The sequence below is a fragment of the Nymphalis io genome, chromosome 27 (assembly GCF_905147045.1).
Source record: "Nymphalis io chromosome 27, ilAglIoxx1.1, whole genome shotgun sequence".
Classification (NCBI taxonomy): Eukaryota; Metazoa; Arthropoda; class Insecta; order Lepidoptera; family Nymphalidae; genus Nymphalis; species Nymphalis io.
This window is the reverse complement of record NC_065914.1, coordinates 1,084,827-1,105,302: the sequence shown is the minus strand read 5'-3', so window position 1 is coordinate 1,105,302 and position 20,476 is coordinate 1,084,827. Positions and strand designations below refer to the sequence as shown.

Here is a 20,476-nt window from a genome sequence, read left to right as displayed (position 1 = left end):
ACATAAAGTAAATAGTACAAAATGCGTACATCAAAGTATTGTCTATTAAAGTTAATCAATATATTTATAATATAATTGAAAGTAGAAAACATATTGTATGTATAAACAAAAACCGCTCTTATTATTAACAATTTAAGATTTAAAATACTTTACAACAATTAAACCTGATAACAATATTAATTATGAAAAAAGAAGACAGCATTGTAATATTAATTTTAGAGATACATCACACATACACACTATTGCTATATACAAAAAATATTGGTAGGTTATTTTCAATCCCACCACGATTTTGACACAAAACAAAAGATAAAATTGCGACATTATTTAGAGGTTTACTATAAATTATAATACAATATGTACTTTGTTATTATATAAGAACAAATAATAAAGTCATAATTGTGTTTACTTGTAACACCATTTTTGTCAATGGCAACACTATTTCATGAATTATTTTAAAATAACATAGATAATTAATTATTTTAAAATAACAACGCTGGAGGCGAGAACATAGGGGAAACTGGTATTATGTCATCATTTATTGATATTGTTTAGCTTTTTAATATATCGTTCATATAAACCCGTAGGTTTACTTTTTTTACTAATTGGGCATCTATTGTACGTGTATACATATCGACTGTATTACTACTTGTCGCTAGACGGCGCTGCAACACTTCAACTTGTCTACAGTTCAACAAAACGCCATGATTAATGGTATACAAACAGGCCGTTGCCGGCTATGATACTTACCACTATCAAAACAAGCAATGCTTTGTACTTATATAAATAGACTCCTCTCTATTTGAAGACAAATATTGGATTTTTGTCCATACAAATAAGGACTATTACATGATTTAAAAAAAACAAGCACATTAAAATATTACTACTCTGGTTTACTACCAGTACTTCTCTGGTTGATCCCAAAATCTTGGGTTCTTAGCACTGGATCTTGGCTCTGCATATAGACTAACGCAGTGAGCCAGTGTTATTGCAAATTCAGATATCTTAGTTATAGCATTTTAAAATTTAAGATAAATTGCCATTCAATACACTATATATCATCGAGTAAGTAAAATCCAAAAATAAGGCGCTTTATTTTTTTAATTTTAAATTGACTAAAGAAGAAATGTCAATTATATAAATACACAAAAAAATACATTTATTCCTAATAAATGAACATAAATTAACCGTAGCCTAATTTATTATCTATGAAATTATTAAAAATTTAACCAAAAAATAATAATAATTTTTCTTATTTACTTAATAATGTAACTATTACATTAATAAGTACCTTTTAATATTATAATATTTATTTTTATTTTTCATATTTTCTATATATCTAAATGTTGTAATAATGTCTATGAGTACAGTCTAAGATAATTCCATTATATATATATATATATATATATATATATATATATATATATATATTTATATATATCTACCATCCACAATCAAGGCAAGCATCCACCAACCACGCCAACCGGCTCGTCAAATGTGTTTCTATATTAAAAATGTGATATTTTTAACATAGTAACCGGGATTAATTAATTAAAAGACAGCTTAAACTAATATAGAGATGTACAGGCAACAACTTTAATATTTTTATAATTCGGGACGCGTCAAGCCGGGACGATATCGCCACCCTTATTCAATCCGTCCAAAATGTCCAATCCATACCGCTATATACATAAAAATGTTTGCCTTTTATTTGTATGAAAATCTACACAATTTTAAAAAACTTGTGGTAGGGCTTTGTGCAAGCTCGTCTGGGTAGGTTCACCCACCACACTCTCATCAGATATTCTACCGCAAAACAGCAGTACTTGGTATTGTTGTGTTCCGGTTTTAAGGGTGAGTGAGCCAGTCTAATTACAAGCACAAGGAACATAACATCTTAGTTCCCAAGGTTGGTGGCGCATTGGTGATATAAGCGATGGTTAACATTTCTTACAATGCCAATGTCTAAGGGCGTTGGTGACCACTCATACTCATACCATCAGGTGGCCCATATGCTCGTGCGCCTTCCTATTCTATAAATCAATAAAATCCGTCCAAAATGTCCATTCCATACCGCTATGTACATGAAAATGTTTGCCTTTTATTTGTATGAAAATGTACCCAATTTTAAGAAACTAAAAAAAACAGACGCTCATGTCGAGGATAATTTAAAATTAAAACCGTCAGAGTGCTAATCGAAGATGTCATCTGTTTTGAGGTGGTGTGAAATTTATTTCAACAGACTCCAATGTGAGGACGACATGTATTGTTTCATGGAAACGGTTTAACTCTCCGCTAGATGGCGCCGCAGCACATCAACTTCTGTACCGTTCAACCGATCGCCAGGAAAGGTTCATTCAAGTTTTGTTAGTATTATAAATAATTAGAGCCATTATTCATAATTAACAACACAGTGAGTATGAATTAAATATTATGTTTCACTGATATCATATATAACTAAGATGACGTAAATGACCTCGATATAACTAAAATATTGCAAACATGAGAGAGATGGCAACATTTTCAGTATTGTCAAATTAGTTTAAGATTGCGCAAAATATTTGTGTGATCGTGTAAAATGAAAAAATTCACTCTGCTTACAGGGGGTAAGTGGCTGCTGGGAGGGGAGAAATGTTTTAGTACTCCTTCCTAGAGGAAGGTACATTCTATAATAAAATTCGTTACATATCTTTAATTTCGAAAATGTTATCCATAAGGCATATTACTCAATAAAATATAATATAGATTAAAAAAAAGCGTGTGGTTAGTATTCGTTGATTTACAGGATAAATTATAATTCAATCGTATTTAATTATCTATGTGACATGATTGTTAAAAAACAGTGAGGAAATCATTAGGAGTTTCTTGCCGGTTCTTCTCGGTGGAACCTTCATTGCGAACCGGTGGTAGCTTCAAATTTAATTTAATCTTGTATTATAACCATTCAAAAGTCCTCACAACATCCCACTTGAATAAAATATAATATGATTTGATTACTCTCTAGACTATAAAGATTCCTTCTATATATTTCTATATATTTATTTGTATTTTTTTTTGTTATTATATATGTACATCTCATATTCTACAATTCAACTACAAAAAAATGGCAGTCCAACATAAGTTTTTAATACTTTTTCGTGTTTATATAGCAGTATTTCTCGTCTTCCCTTAAGTTGGGTCGTATTGGTTTGAGGGCTTCGCCGACACGGTATGCGTTTTATCGCCATGATCCCTCAGCCTCTCCGGCCCAGGATGATGGTTTATACGCCATTTTGACGCCTTTATCCTTGAATTGCCTCTCTCTCTCTGACATTTCACGACCGTTTTTTGCGGTGAGTTTCGAGTTTATTCTTGCAAAAAAGCTATTCCGTTCAGGATTTTAAACGTGATTATACTTTTGACATACAATTATGAATAATACTCATTTATACATAATGTATATAACATACTAGATTTATATTAACATTTTCATCTAGTTTAAAATTCGTTCACAACAAAAGGTGACCACACACTATCGGGTGTCCATTTTAATTACCTACCCATTATATAACTATAAGACATTCGAATTGGTGTTGCTATTAGTTTATCAATTTATTCCCTAAATATATTTAAAAACTTCTAAAAATCCTACAAAATTCCTCATAGAGTATTCCTTCCATTTTGTTTACTTAAGCAAAATATTTAAAACTTTTCAAAATTATTATGAGCAATATTCTAAAAACACAGATTTACTACTAATATATATTAATTCCTTTTTAAGTCCTTTCGAAGATAAAAATAGCATACGTGTGGCGGGGCACTAAATATTTAAACATCTATAGATCCTGACTGACTCTTAACGCACAGAAAACTACCGAGTCTAGGAAGCTGAAATTTGAAACGAATGCTTATTCTATAACGTTAGCATTCGAAATAATACGAAATTTCATCTTTAAAGGCAGGAAGGACTCCCATATGTCTCAAAATATCACGTCACATACTCAATGAACAGAATTATAATTTTCATCGTTGAAATACCAGTTGTTAACCGAGAACTGTTTGTAGTGCATAATATAGCGAGCTACTAGCGACGCGATTTTATATGTAAATCTACTTTGTTTATATTTACGAATTTTAAATAAACAATAAAAGTCATTTGATTTAAAATGATTATTTGAAAGACAGGCAAAAACATCAAACGATTATTATAATTATTATAAAAGAAATATTTTTGAACTGTTTAATAATTAACATTTATTCGTTATATATTTACACTAAATTTCTAAACGTTAATTTAGTAAAATCGATTTTAAAACGTACCGAATCGATTTCAGTTCACTACTCGATTATCTCGAAGTCCATATCGTTACAGTAGTCCGCCAGGAAGTCCAAGAACAGCGTGAACTTGCCCCCCGACGAGCTCGACCAGCCCGCCGAGACCGTCTTCATGCACGTCGAGAGATTCGTCAGCACATCCTGGAAGTATAAGGGATATATGCAGATTAGTATAAGAAGTAGTGTTTATAATTGCAATGTACCTTTTATACGTGAACGAATAAAATAATAATAACGTAATAATCCATCTTTTCAGGCAGTGTCGAACTCAGTATGATTTTCGTTAGTTATGTAATCATTGTTAAAATTTAGTATCTTTCATGTTTAACGCTGGATGCGAACCGAGGATATTTGCTTTAATGAATACAGTTTAAGTACGTGGCGTACCTGCGGCCAGTCCTGCGAGTAGAGCGCCAGGCAGGTCTCGGCCAGCGCGCCGGGCGCCAGGTAGCGCTCCGCCAGCAGGAACAGCAGCACGCGCGCCAGCGCCGCCCACGCCGGCCCCCGCGCCCCCAGCACGCGCACGTTGCGCGCGCACACCACGCGCGAGAACAGCTCCAGCAGCGCCTCGCTCTCCGAGCGGGGCTCCGTGCGTGTGTCCAGCCGCGCCGGGGGGGCTGCGGGCACGGCCGGTCAGATTAGGGTCAAGGTGGACACGGGCTGAAGGCCTGGAGCTCACCCGGCCGACGGTCAGATAACATTAGAAAAACGTGCTCAGTGGTTGCGTTTGACACAAAACCTTGAGGATTGACGAATCAGATAGGATGTCTTCAGACATGCCCAGCAGCAGCAGTACACTGGCTCACTGATCTTTCACACCGAACGCAACATTACTAAGCATTGCTGTTTAGCGATAGAATATGTAATGAGCGTGTGGTACCTTCCTAGACGGGCCTGCACAAACCTTATATTTCTCCTCTCTACCACCAACTAAGATTGCAAAACCTACCGATAACTTCTGCAGTCTTCCCGTCTTCATCAGATTGCGGGGTGGGGGCCCTGTCGTCGTAGTCATCCGTGGGCGAGAGGTCCGGTCGTCGCTCGGGGGACTCGGGCCCCTCGTCGTGTTGAGGCCGGTCCGGACAGCACGTGTTCCACAGCTCGTGCAGGTCGGGCAACACCTCCATTATTTTCATCGTCTTCCTGCTCACTGGCGACATTTTTCACAATCATATTAATTATATATATATATAAATATAAGTGTAATTTCATGACATTGAATTGAAAACTTCGTGAAAATGATGTTTAATACTCTCAAAAGCCGTTGGTCCTATGCTTTAGCTTTCTCCATGTCACGTCGGATATGTCTGCGTCTACTACGTCGATTATTTGCCGTTGAAAGTGGCCACCGTGATCGAAATCGGCCAAAAGGACAGGTAATCTCCGAAAGGCTCACCATAAACAATACAGAAGTCAATGGACATCTGCAGGATGGCTCTCTGCGTGGGTGGGCGGCTGAACACGTTGGCGGGCGAGCAGCAGGCGGCGCAGGCGCGCAGCACCGCGCGGGGGGGCGGGATGTCTTCGCCGTCGAGCAGCAGGCAGGTCTGTTCCTGGAACCAAGAAAAAATCATTATAAAAAAAAATACAAAAATGGTTATTTTTTTTCTAGAATTGAAAAGTACCGTGTAATGTTTTATTATTATAAATTGTAAATATGTATATATTATAATTAAGAAGACGCCGTTCGACTAATAGATAAAAGTAGGATAAGTACCTTGAGTGCGATGAGCGCGGCGGCGGGGCTGCACAGGTCGCGCAGGTCGGCAGGGGGCGCCGGCAGCGCGGGGGGGGAGTCGGGCGACACGCGCAGCGACCACGCCTCCTGCTCTATGTCCTTGCACAGCACGGCTGCGGTTTAATTGGCTAATTATTGATCGAGTTGGAACGTTTTTCATGATATTTAAAAATAGAGACACAGATAAGAGTAAAAAAAGAGATATTCTTCCTTGAATTCTTTTTTTTTTCATTTTATTATTATCTTCTTTAATTCTCGTTTTATTTCAATTTTTATCATTTAATTCTATCCACTCACCCGTGGTGTTCCAGTGGTCATTAATCCACTTGCTCAGCCTGTTGTAGCAGGTCCTAGTGGCCACGGCGTGCAGCGGCGCGGGCGACATGGGCAGCAGCGCCGTCAGCGCGGACGAGATCCGACTGCGGGCGAGGGTCTTGCAGGACTCCAGGGCCTCAGAGCGGAGCCTGTCCAGGTGCTCTGCGTACATTGCTTGCAGCGCGGGAATGAGGGTGGCCTGGAGGGATACGATACTGTGTTGACGACACGAGTAAAAGTTCAATTAAGAAGTTCATAGCAGTCCCCTGCTCTGTCTCTGCGCGACGCCCCCCCCCCCGCTCACCCGCGCGGCGTGCTGCGCGACGAGGCCGGCGGCGGCGGCGCGCGCGGCGCTGCGGGCGGCGGCCAGCGCGGCGGCGAGCTCGCGCACGGCGGCGGAGCACACTCGCTCGGTCACCAGCTCCAGCACGCGCCGGCTGGACGACGGCTGGCTGCGGAGCAGCTCCTCCTCGAGGCGAGACTGCAATCGAACGGGGCGCTAATGATTATCCTGGTCACGGGTCACTGGTCACTCCGCCCGGTCCGGGGATGACCTCGTTTCGTTTGACATTGAGTACGTCGGCGACGAATGTCAAGATGTGCGACCCGATACGCTTCGGGCGCGACGTACCTGCAGCTCCTTCTCCTTGTTCCGTATCCTGTCTTCCGTGTTCAGGGTCAGCCTGACGGGCGTTATGTGTCTGAAGCTCTCCTTCTCGGGATTGACTCGCGACGTGGAGAGCAGCACGTTGACGTCCTTCAGGAAGGGGCAGAGCTCGAATAGAATCGATTCGTCGATCAAGTCACACGAATCGAACCCATCTCTCGCGACGCTGAGCGTGGCATCTCGTTTGTGGCTAAAAAACTCCTGGGGGAAATGCGGCAAGTCGAATAGCCAGCCGAGAATCGATTTCATGTATATGACGGTGTTCTTCTTCATAAATTCGTTGTATTTTAATACTTTTTCGTAAATATAGAAGAGTAGATTGAGAAGGTTTTGATAGTATTGAACCCGTAGCGTGGTGTAGTCGAGCATCGACAAATAGTGCACTATCCATGGTATAGTTATTGTCATTCTGCCATTCTCTATGGCTGTTCTTAAAATTCCATTCAAATCTATGGTAGGTTGGCTCTGTAACAGGGTATAAACTATCTATTTAGTATTATCAAAGAAAACTTTAAAACTGGTCATTATTTTTCTTTAAAGAAACACATTTGCAGTGTTTTCATTGCCCTATTACTACTTGAAACTTAACATAAACAAAAGCAGTACTCCAAAAGCGGTACTCTTAGTAGAACCCTACATAAATAGCTTCTATTTTAATTAAAAACTTACATAATTCCGTAACGCGATGCAATTTTCCAAAATTTTCTCCTTCGGCGCTGCAAATATGTCTTCCATGTAATTATCACCGCGCTGAGTTCCACTTTTCAACAGAATATCTACGGACGTCTGTACGTAGGGTAACGATGTTAAGTATCCAAGGAATTTGGACAGAAGACATAACTTTTTAGATAAAACTAGATACTCCCTTGTAAGGTCAGCCCTATTTGCTGAAAAAGGAATTACAAGTCTTTCATTATAACAAGATACCCTCAGACATTAAAAATATTGACTCGTTCGATATATTCAAAAAGCGACTGTCTCATTACATTATTACAAAAATATCTGTCTGAGTATGTAGAATGGAATCAGGGTGGTTTTCAAATCGTGGTGATGTTTTGTGTGTTATTTCAAATTGTGTTTGATGATTTGTGTGTTATTTTCTTTATTGAAAAATGTAAGTACGACACCGAATGTCTGTTAATTGTTTGTATTTTTTCTTCAATTGTGTTCTCATGTAAGTGATGTAATTGCCTTTATGGGAATAAATAATCTTTAAACCTAAACCTATTTGCCATGTATGTGTATATATAAATAAGAGACATATGTCCAACAGTGAACGAACAGGGGCTGATGGTAAACTTACAAGACTCGTTGCTAATGCCCGTCGTGTCCAGGGTCAATATTTCTGAAGCGAGCGCGTCTTTCAAATGCACCCTGAAGCTCTCGTTCTCTGCGTACATTATAAATTCTCTGGAAAAATTATATATAGAAAAAAAAACCTAGTTGGTTATCATGACATTACACGACGATTCAAAAGTGCTTATAGGACTTCTCGAATACCATTTTTATACTTTGATTTAATTCATTTTATTCATTACCATAATTAAAAAAAACTCAGGGTTTCGTTCGCCGATTCCTCTTAGGTCTGAGGTATTTCTTGAGAATTTAAAAAATTTAAATTTCGTACATTTTTAACTATCAATAAGGCAGTTTAATTATTGTTTTTATTGTCAAAGTGGGGGGTAACTGTAGCGTAGTGGGCCTCGAAGTAACAAACCTGTACATTCCGAGTTTAAAAACGCCATTATTTTAGCACTTTAATAAATGTTTGGACGAAGATCATTCCTCGACCTGCAAGTAATGACCTCGACGCATGTAAATTAATAGGATAACAGCATTCACGCTCCGTGGATGAAATTCGCTTCAGCGGCGAACGCACAAAAAGAAAGCTAAGTCACTCTGGCAGCTCAACCGAATCGAGGGGAAGGACCAGGTACCCAGGGGCGCCAGCCCAAGGATGAAAACAGTATAGTATAACAGCCCAGATTATTCCCCACACGGGGAATTATCTGGGCTCTTCAAAGCAGAAGCCCCGGCACGAAGGACCGCATCGCTCGATACTCGAAGCTGCGACTTACTTGTAAAACATTTCCTTATCGGAGAAACGCGGGAAGCGATGAGACTCGGTCGCCGACGGGCACGTCAGCCGGCGCCGGAGTTTACTCAGCTTCGACTCCTGCAAGAGCAAACGTTGTAGTAGGGTCGGCTCACAGCCGGGCCGGGCGTTCGCAGAGCGCGGGGCACCGACCGGCGCGGGCGCGTCGAGCAGCAGGCGCGTGAGCAGCGCGGCCAGGTGCGCGTGGTTGTGCGCGCGCGCCGCCAGCGCCAGCAGCGCGCGCGTGCGCGTGCGCAGCGCCGCGCCGCCGCCGCCCGACGCGTACCACCTGCCGAGGGAAACCGCTACATGCCGTGGGCGCGTCTATATCATGGGACTTATCTAGGGCTTTCGATCGACTCTATCGGGAACGGGATTTTAGTTTATTTATATATCTTTGTTATATTTTTCTATGGTGATGTTGATATTTTATTATTTTTAAAGGCGGCGACGTCGACGATCGATTACCGCCGCAAACTCGCTTTCGCATTTATGATATAAGTCGGACTCACCTCAATATGTCGTAAAACATGTCCCTTTGCTTTTTGAAATTTTGGAAACTCAGTATCGATGGGAAGTTTTCTGAATTATCCGTCTCGTGGTTGAAGCAAACCATGCCGTTCGAGCCTGTACTCTCGCTCGTTTTGGACCTGTCGCTGTTGGACTCCGCCTCGCACTTCAACCCGTACGAGTTTAGGAGAAACTTCGCCAAGTCCGGGTAGAAACTTCGTACTTTCTTATTTTCGCCGAGTGTTTTTAGTGAATTCTTGTCTAGTATCACTTCTAACGTTGCCCGTTGATGCCATAATGATTTCACGGCGAAATACGTGCTATTGTGAATTGGTTTTAAAATCGATTCGTACAAATTATTCTGTAATTGAGATTCAGAAATCTTACAGTCTTCGTCCAACTGTTTCGACAACAGGATCGTTATTAAGAAATATATTTCCGTATTTATGCTTAATATTAAATTATTATTTAGTAAAACATTATAAATATCAATTAATATATCGATCTTTTCAATAAATGCGATTTTACTCTGATCAGCCTCGACATAACTTAAACTTCTTTCAGATAAATCTTTCTGGGTTACTTTTATCTGTGGCGTTGTAACTTTTGGTGATAGTGACGTGTTCAGAACGTTAAATTTCTCCATCAATTTCTGTCTTTCCTGCTTTAAAATATTACGCTCGACCTCGATGCCGTTCGACAGCTCCTTAGGCTGTAATTTCGGTTTGAAGGCTAAGTTTTCCTCGAGCGCTAGAGGCGATGGTTGCTGAAACGTCTCAGATGTGAAGCTATTTAACGAGCAGCTTTTTTTGCTTCTATCGATATTCGTCGGTTTGATTCTGCGTCGTTCAGACTTCAGCGAACTGGACTTCCTTGCACCGATTTCGGGAAATATTTCCGAATTGCTCAAATCCAGGTCCATTTTCGTTTCGCTGTCGTCATTCGACGTATTTTTCGACCGTCTCTTTTTCGAACTTTTTGATTGGACATTGACTAAGTAATCCGCTAAGCTGACACTCTTCTCCTGAGACCTGGAATGCCTACTGATGCGTGGAGTGTCACACCTTTCGAATTCTTTGAACGATCTTGATTGAGGTGTGACAGGGCTACTCGAAGGTAAATTGGAGTAATCTGGTTTGAAGGTATTTTTCAATGGAGTACTCGATATGATGAGTCTCTCAACCCCGGTGCTGAGTCTTGATTCATCAGACGATAAAGACACATTATGTTCTTTTTTATCCTCCGGGAACAGCTTCGTTTTGACTCGTCGACCAGGTTTCTTTCTCTCCCTATTTGGAGATTCGTGTGTTTTTCTGTCAGATTTTACTATGAGACTGTCATTGGAATTTTCATTGTCACACGTTGGTTCACTAACTGATCTGTGGTGTTTGCGTTGACCAAGGGATTTCTCAGGTGTACCTTGGTGTTGTGGGATCGACAAGGCATTGCTGTTTGTCTGTAATATGCTGTAAATGTGTATAATTAATATTAATTCTCCAACTCCATTAAATATTACTATAATAATATATATATACAATTAAAATATGTTATAAAGACATATGACATAATCAAATACGAGTGGTCTATAGTGATGTTTCACAAGTACTTTTCTTGATGTGGTACAAAGTCGCCTAAATAAGTTTATAGATAATATATTTGTGTATAAAACTTACACCTTTTCTTTATTTCACATATGCCTATATGTAATTTGGAACATGCACGCAACATGCAACATGGAAAAACATGCTACATACATGTAATATCATTGTATGAGTTTCATTCTATGTAACTTTAGTCTGTTAAGAAAAATTTGTGTCCAAATTTTGTAGTTTATGTGTTGATCATTTTTACTATGCAACCCTTAAGCCTACCGCAGTGGCACCATGAAAACCACCATATCAACCAGCTTTGTTCCATTGTATGATCGAACCATACCAATGCATCAATATTAATATTGTAAATAGTATAATTCACTTTTGTAACTAACATTGTACAATTGTCATGTAGCCTTAGGTTTACAGTAACAGCCTGTTTATGTCCCACTGCTGTTGGCCTCCTCTCCATTTTGAGGAGAAGGTTTGGAGCTTATTCCACCATGCTGCTCCAATGCGGGTTGGTAGAATACACATGTGGCATTACTTCAATGAAATTAGATACATGCAGGTTTCCTCACAATGTTTTCCTTGACCGTCAAGCACATGAATTATAAACACAAATTAAGCACATGAATATTCAGTGGTGCTTGCCCAGGTTTGAATCCACAATCATCGCTTAAGATTGACGCATTCTTACCACTAGGCCTTTGGTTTATATTAATTAAAATTTATACCCACCCATACTTATTTAGTGCACCTGTTTTTTTTAGTTTACCTTAACAAAACAGCTGGTGAATAAACAGAAAGAAGACTCCATAAATATTAGTTATATGAGGTTGGTTTATGGGTTATGTCGTAAGAGTCCTTTATAAGCTGGTTATAAAGCATGCAGCTGTGGCCTGAGATTATGGTCAATATAACAGATATATTATAATAAGCATTGGTTCTTGTAAACATTTTTTGCTATATATCAAAACTAGAGGAAACTACAGATTATTCTTAAGGTGATCTATAAGTGCTTTTGTAATATTTATTAATCTATAAGAGATATCCATATATATATTTTATTAAAGTAGCAGAAGCAAAGACTTCCTTGTCAAGTTAGTTAAGAGATTGGCGTGAAAGGTTAAAAAAGTAAGGTTAGGAACTGCACATTTGACGTTGGGTTTACTTTGTCGCTTGAAAAATGTAATTAAAATATTTCTAAGGCACTATCACTTAGATCCGTTAGAAATTACAATCATTTATTTATTCATTCAGTGTAACTTATAATTAATAATACCATCTCTTTCTAATTTAATTGAACTAATGATATTAATTATAATTGCTAAACATCAAGTTTTCTATTTATAAAACACTTATAAATTATTCAATAACATTACTGACCTGTCTGTTATGATCAGATATACATATTGCTATTTAGATAATATGAATGAAGTTAGAGTCAAATAACATTCATTGTGAATATAGTAAATTAATTATACATTTAAATAAAATTCGAACTCACCTCTCAGTCTGATTCCTGAGGTACGACAGAAAGAATCCAACAAATTCATTTCTATTAGAACAAAATAAGATACAGTCTTCCGGTGCAGCCTGAAATATTAAACAAAAAATATAAACACATTTCTAACGAGTAATAAATTTTAAGCTTTACTAGATTATTTACCTCAATTGACTCATTATTTAACCATTTAGATAATAAATCCCAATCTAACTCTCCCGAAATAGCACTTTGAATTATTGTTTCAGGCATTTTATCTACATAAAAATAGAAAAATTCGCGATCGATGAAAGGAGTTGCGCGCTAATTTTTCATTGAGCGCCATGACAGTGACATTGCCAGTAGTGACACGACTGTGTTGTTAAATTTACGCTGCAGCCCGCAGATGTCAGTGACACATTAATTGTTCATGTATAATCTGTAACTTCCTAAAACGACAGTACTACAGGCCCCAAAAGCCTTATTTGTAAGAAAAGTATGAGGACTTCTAAAACTTCTTACTTCTTAAGTAAACGGAGAATATTCATCAACAATGTCAAAATAAACAACTAAAAATACTTATCTTACGCTCGTAAGTCTCTGACACCACAAGAAGTATATAAAACAGTATTAACCACCAATTTCACGCAAACATCCACATGATTAAAGATCGGTCCACTGTGATTTTATTTTTTGATTTTATTTACATATAATTATTAGACATCTTTTAACTATTTTCACTGTTTTTTTTATAAAATTATTATTGTATTCGCCATTTGGTGGCGGAACTTTCGGTCTTTATGAAAACGATTAAGCAAAGAGAAATTTTTCTCGGCGTAAAACTGGAAAATAAATAACTGTCATTGCCAAATGAAATTGTCAATTTGCTTCTGTAATGTATCAAAGTTTGTGTATGATATCCTAAAACATGAAAACATAGAACTTTATTAGATGTGTCGTATGCTTAAATAATACTTAAAATTATGAAAAAATGACTGAATTCCATAATATAAGCGGTATCTGTCGTTGTTGTCACACTCAGGGTACATTCAAAAGTTTAAGCGAATCCTGCGTTTACGAGGGACGTCAGGAGATATATTTAAATATGTTACAACAAGCTTTTAATATAGATGTACGTATAATTTAATGCTATAAACATATTTTTAACTTATTCTTTTGTTGTGATATAAAACAATACTGAACCGCAATTTATATAATTTGTAATTAAGCCAATCATGGTGGCATAATCAGAACAAAACGTTACAATCGTAATAAAGTATTATGAATATTATTATTATTCTCTATTTAACTGCAAAATACAATAACAAACAAAATTATTTAAATTATAAAAAAATACTTTGTCATTTTATTTGAATCAAGTCTTTATAAGAATGATATAAATAAATTTGATTTTTTAAGTTGATTCTATCAAATTATATTGCAGGTCAAACCAATGCCAGAAATAGCCACAGCATTTTCTATTTGTGATGTCTGCGCTCCGCGGTTATGTGATGCATATCTCTTCCACCAACAAGTGTTGTCCTGTGAACAATCATTCTACCACTATTATAACACACATTATAAAGGTAAATTTTACTTATAATAGTCCTGTCTTAGTGGTGGTGATAGTGCCTTGAATTGCCCCGTTGTTCTAGTGGCTATAAGTAAGGCCGCAGATGTCCTGGGTTCAGTTCTCAGGTTGGGCCATTAAAAATCTATTGGGTTTTTCTGTCCCAGCTATTGGGTTTCCTGTTTCTCCCGTGCCTCGGAAAGCACGTAAAGCCTTTTGGTCCTGTGCCTGAACTCTTTCCAGTCATGTAGGCTTGCACACATACTTGTGCACTATAAAATGTTCTGTACAATTGGCTAATCTCTCTCGAGATTGGCCACCATGGCCGAAATCGGTCTGGAGGATCTTATTAATAGAAGTAATTTGATTTCAGCTACATTCTGTGATAAAGAAATCAAAGATGAGTTTCTAGAACAAGCACCTGGTGAGTATTGAATATATTTCTTATTGGAAAATGATTTATGTTTATATTGCATGAGAGAAATCATTGGTTTAGATTCTCCTCTTCAATCCACTGAGATGTTAGGGCTCATGAATAAATGAATATTTTTATATTCTTTCAATAAAATAATGTCTAATTAAGAGTTTTGCATTGGTGTATAAGGATCTTGCGTTTTTTTTTTTTCATTAGAATAAAACAATTTTAATGATTTTAATGTTATAGTAAATTATTTATATGCTATTTATCAGATGGTGAAAAAAAACTCCACAATCTATACAATAAATAAAATGATTATGTCTGTGATCTCAAAATAATCGCCTTTTTAAAGTTAAGATGGCAATTTACAAGTTACCAAACCAACCACTATTATTATTATTTCAGTGTCTTTTGTAAATTGTGTACTGCTATTTAAAGTGTTTAGTAGATAATTAAAAAAATTCCGAGCCGAGATGGCCCAGTGAGCCAAGCACCACTGAATTTTCATGTGTTTAATTTGTGATTATAATTCATCTCATGCTTTACGGTGAAGGAAAACATAGGGAGGAGACCAGCATGTGTCTAATTTAACTGAAATTCTGCCACATGTTTATTCCACCAAACCACACTGGAGTAGCGTAGTGGAATAAACTCCAAACCTTCTCCTTAAAAAAGGGAGAGGAGGCCTAAGGGCCTGGGCTAAGGCCCAGCAGTGGGACATTCACAGGCTGTTATGGTACGGACTTAGAAAATTTCCCAGAGTAGTGGAAAGAGAGTGTTGTTTTGCTTCCATTACTATTGTATAATTAGGCAGACGGGGCACAGATACTAAGCCAGAGTTACATATATAACTTGAAATTGTTTTCTTTTCCAGAAGTAAAGGAGGAATCGCAATTTGATCTAAATGATGACGGACCCAACCAAAAGTCTGATGATGGTAGATACAAGTTTTTATTTTTATTTCATGTATTTATATTTACATTTTTGTAGTGTGTGGGTCTTATTTTACAATTAAATTTTAAACCAGTTCCACACCACCGATTGTGTTAAAATTTCAATTGAAATGCAATAATTTATATCATATATGAATACCAACAAATGATGCGTGTTTTTATAATTTATTTACATATTATGAGATTATTGTATTAACTTCTTTTTCTATATAAATTAAATGAATATTTGTTTGTTTACGCTCTATGCATAATGTATAAAGGTTTGGGTTCTCTAACCGTGCGAAGCCTGTGTATTATTGTTTTTATTTGTCTTTGTATATACACCTATAGAAAAAGTCGAGATGGCCCAGCGGTAAGAACGCGTGAATCTTAACCGATGATCGTGGGTTCAAACCGGGCAAGCACCACTGAATTTTCATGTGCTTAATTTGTGATTATAATTCATCTCGTGCTTTACGGTGAAGGAAAACATCGTGAGGAAACCTGCATGTGTCTAATTTCACTGAAATTCTGCCACATGTGTATTCCACCAACCCGCATTGGAGCAGCGTGGTGGAATAAGCTCCAAACCATCTCCTCAAAATGAGGAGAGGAGGCCTTTAGCCCAGCAGTGGGACATTCACAGGCTGTTTCGGTCGGATACACCTATAGACTATTAACGTATTAAATGTCACTCAGTTTACTGACATAGGTCATAGACTATCTTATGAAGGATATCTAGATGAGATAAATTTTTAGTACTTTATAGTTTTGACCTATTCCTAAAAGCCGGGATGGCTAGTAAATACAATTAAACCCTTATTACATAAGCATTTTAATTATTTATTTAAAATTAGTAAAATTATATTTTTATAGACGATTTTAGCGATAGAGGGGACGCGGATGATCAGCCCTTATCCACCCTTAGAAGTCATTCTGGTCAAGATACAAGCTGGATGCCGCTACCTCAAGGTAATATAGTACAATTACAACTGTCAATGTACCAACACTGAGCATGGAGCTCCGTGTGTGTCTGTCCTTTAAGGCTGCGGTTTCTCTGGGTACGACCAATGCATAGTATCTTTATGTTTCGGTTTAAAGGGTGAGTGAGTCAGGCAAAAGGGTAATAACATCTTAGTTCTCAAGGTTGGTGGCGCATTGGCGATGTAACCCTCAGGATGGACGTCACTCGGCGCTTGAGGCTCAAATTTCAAGGTGGAGTCTAGTCGCAACTGGTCCAAACGCCCGGTGACGCTGTAAAGGCCAGTAGGGCCAACAGCAAACACTCATACAGAGACACCATTTTCTTTGATTTATTTACCATTTGATACCCTGATGTTATATCAGCGTAAACATAGCCCTTCTACATGTCTAATTCTCTTTTTTTTATTGAAACACTGTTTATGCATCATCTTCATATCCAACTATCCGTTACCCTCGTCAGTAGTGCGATTCTGTAAGACCACTTCATTACTCACCCGTGAAATGTTGACAACCGACTTATGGTGATACACTATTTCGTTGCGTGTATTATTGAAATGTTATGTCGCATATATCTTTCTGATATTTTAAGACCGTTTATTGCGGTGAGTTTCGAGTTAGTTTTCACAGAATATAGCTACTGATCCGTAAGTAGTGTTCCAATGAATCTGAATTACTCTTAGAACGTTGTACTGGCCGTAAGCAGAACGAGATGTTTCTTGAATATAGTAGTCAGGTATAAGTCGATTCCATATAGATCAATTTGCTTTTTAATCCGATTTTCAGACAGAGACAGCAAAACCCTTCAGCGAACGATATCGAAAAAGTTCAGCTGTGAGATATGTGACAAGAAATTTTCGTACAACGGCTCACTGGAAGTTCACAAACGGATACACAGCGGCGAGAAAAGCTACCTCTGTCGCATCTGCGACGCGAGATACAGTCTCAATAAAGAACTCATTAAACACATAAACACGACGCACTCACTAAACGGCTCGTTCCCGTGCACAGTTTGCGCGAAAGTCTTCGAGAAAGCGCGCCTTTTGAAGAACCACCTATCCGTGCACTTCGGTGACGAGAAGTTCAAATGCAGCCAGTGCGAGAAGGAGTTCCAGAGGAAGAAGGGGTTGAAGGAACATATGAAGATACACACGGGCGAGAAGAACTTCACGTGCACCATTTGTAATAAGTCGTTCGGCCACAATCAGACCTTAAAGTCCCACATATTGACCCACACGGGGGAGAGGCCTTACGTGTGTGACGTATGCGGTAGGAGGTTCCCCCAACGGACGCACTTGAAGCGACACATATTCATAATTCATACGGGAATCAAACCCCACAGGTGTAAAGTGTGCAATAAACAATTTTCGAGTAAAAGCTACTTGTCGATACACCAGCGGCAGCACACGGGCGAGAGGCCGTTCGCGTGCGAGGTGTGTAAGAAGGACTTCACGGCGTACACCACGCTGAAGGTCCACATGCGAGTGCACACCGGCCTCAAACCGTATATATGTTCGTTCTGTGATCGGCAGTTCGCACAGATGGCGAGTTTCAAACTCCACGAACGGACGCACACAGGCGAACGGCCGTTCTCTTGCAAAGTCTGCAAGAAAGCCTTTTCGGACAACGGCTACTTGAAGATACACATGCGTGTACACACGGGCGAGAAACCTTTCAACTGTGACGTGTGCAAGCGTTCGTTCCGAGAGACGGGTCAGCTGAAACGCCACATGCGTGTACACACGGGCGTTAAACCGTACACGTGTAAAGTGTGTAATAAACAAATCGGTAATTTGTCGAAACATATGCGCGTTCATTCGGACGAGAAACCGTTTAACTGTAATATATGTAAAAAACAGTTTTCTATAAATGGTAATTTGAAGCTGCACATGCGCGTGCACACCGGGGAGCGGCCGTTCAGCTGTGACGTGTGTAACAGTCACTTCACACAGAGCAGTGGTCTGAAAAGGCATAAATGTGTTCATATCGGCAAAATTGATTGAGATATTAGCTGGAAAGAGAATTTCATATTTAAGCAATACTAAAGTAGATTTGTAAATGAAAAAAGCTTTATTCGTTAAACATTTAAACAAAAAACATATAACATAAGTTCCTAAATTAAAAAAAAATATATATATATAAGGCTGTATGGTAACCTACCTTTTTCCTATTACAAAAGGTTCCAATAAATAAGAAAAAAGGTATAAGAATATTATGTACAGCCATCGATGCCCAAATAAAATCAAACAATGTTATATATTTTAATGATAAATAATAAAATATAAATCACTAATTTACAAGAATTGTCAGTGTCGTATGACATGCAGTGTCCGGTAGCCGGCACACAGTGTAGTCCAACGATTCAATAATAGCTCTGCAATAATATACAAACATTATTGTTGTTTTTCATTAATATATCTTTATTTATAATACAACACTATTCAACATAACTACTCATATCCCCTTTAATTTTACTTCCAAAGACCCGAGCTACTTAGGAACCAAATCCAATGAACGCCACAGATTATTAAGATCTCGACCAGTTATGTCATGTCTTTTATCATCTATATAATCTTATTTATTGTTATATTTGCGTTTATATGAAATGAAAAATATATATTTGGCTCTCATATTCTATGGATGTGCTTTATCCATATGGTCTATCGTGTTAGCTGATTTTTATAATTAATTCTAATGTTTTGTTGGAAAGCAAAAAGTTAACAGTTTTGTTCACGATGTATTAATTTATGTAAGAACATATGAAAAATAATATAAGCAGCAAAGTTGGCATAAATTCAATGTTCCTAAAATTTTATACTTTGTTTATTACCTAGGTAAAGGGTAAGTAGGGATTATAAAGCAAACGGGGGAGCGGTCGCTTCTGTGTCCGTCTGAACACTCAAAAATTTCACCTTCCGCCTTGATTTTCGGTTTTCACCAATGGTAGGAGTGATAAATGAGTTATGAGGAAGATCTAGTTCTAGACGTATAATTTGTTAAGGTATTTAGTGGAAGCCTGTGAATGTGTCACAATTAGTGTAAGGTCTCCCCTCTTAAGGGGAAGTTTCGAAGGTTATTCCGTCACTCCAAAGCATAGGACTATTAGCTGACAATACTACCTCACGATGTTCTTCACCACCGAGCACGAGTTGAATTTAAAAAAAAAAAACAAAAATTTTTGTTTATATCCACTTCATCTATTGAGTAAGTATGGATTAACATTAATAAAAAAATAGTTTTTTAGTTTTAACAATCGCTCAAATATAATATTGTACTTAAAAACATTTTTACTAAATTATATGATTTTTATATGTGACAATGATGTACGAAGATTTATGTAAATAATAATTAATATATTTTCTGTCTTTTGTCTTTTATTTGAAAATTCCTAGACTGATGGTTCCTGAGCGATTACGGCCTCAGCGGCCAATCCAAGAGAGATTAGCCACTTGCACAGGATATATTACAGTGCAAAAGTGTGCGAAAACACAGATTCACTCTCCGTTCTCTTACTCTCATACTCCGATGGGACGGCAATTCGACACGACCGGAAATAGTTGAGGCGCAGAACCAAAATCTGCACGTGCTTTGCTGGAGTGTACACACTTCTAACTTCCAGACTCCGGCCTGAGAAATTGAGAATACTTGACCGAAAAATCCAATAACTTTTCATCGGCCCGATCTAGGGATTTGAACTCGGGATCTTTATGTAATAGGTAGGCTGACTGGCAAATGGGCCCCCTGATGGTAAGTGATCACCACCGCCCATAGACATTGACGATGTAACAAATATTAACCATTCCTTACATCGCCGATCAACATTTGGAACTAAGATGTTATATTTCTTGTACTCCTCAA

General features: G+C 38.0%; 2 protein-coding genes and 1 long non-coding RNA gene across 4 annotated transcripts; 2 read left to right on the top strand and 1 right to left on the bottom strand.

Annotated features, from left to right (window-relative positions):
- Positions 1-1,305: 1,305 nt before the first annotated feature.
- LOC126778699 (codanin-1) lies at positions 1,306-13,165 on the bottom strand. 2 transcript variants are annotated; one of them, XM_050502316.1, is made up of 16 exons: positions 12,904-13,165; positions 12,742-12,830; positions 9,642-11,105; positions 9,283-9,418; positions 9,113-9,210; positions 8,338-8,444; positions 7,704-7,921; positions 6,999-7,499; positions 6,672-6,848; positions 6,350-6,566; positions 6,032-6,165; positions 5,711-5,867; positions 5,264-5,464; positions 4,702-4,931; positions 4,300-4,455; positions 1,306-1,503 (listed from the first exon to the last, which is right to left on the bottom strand). In XM_050502316.1, exons 1-15 carry the CDS (start codon positions 12,988-12,990, stop codon positions 4,318-4,320), a joined length of 3,954 nt encoding a protein of 1,317 aa, XP_050358273.1. In that variant the 5' UTR covers positions 12,991-13,165; the 3' UTR covers positions 1,306-1,503; positions 4,300-4,317. The 2 variants fall into 2 exon arrangements, with proteins under 2 accessions (XP_050358273.1, XP_050358272.1); XM_050502315.1 differs by lacking the exon at positions 1,306-1,503 and having other exon boundaries at positions 3,488-4,455; positions 12,904-13,164.
- LOC126778720 (uncharacterized) lies at positions 1,420-3,345 on the top strand. Its single transcript, XR_007670224.1, has 2 exons — positions 1,420-2,351; positions 2,604-3,345. It is a non-coding gene; the product is annotated as an uncharacterized LOC126778720 (long non-coding RNA).
- Positions 13,166-13,643: 478 nt separating the features above from the next.
- Positions 13,644-19,981, top strand: LOC126778708 (gastrula zinc finger protein XlCGF57.1-like). Its single transcript, XM_050502323.1, has 6 exons — positions 13,644-13,849; positions 14,162-14,303; positions 14,661-14,711; positions 15,580-15,642; positions 16,514-16,609; positions 17,405-19,981. Exons 1-6 carry the CDS (start codon positions 13,709-13,711, stop codon positions 18,619-18,621), a joined length of 1,710 nt encoding a protein of 569 aa, XP_050358280.1. The 5' UTR covers positions 13,644-13,708; the 3' UTR covers positions 18,622-19,981.
- Positions 19,982-20,476: the final 495 nt, after the last annotated feature.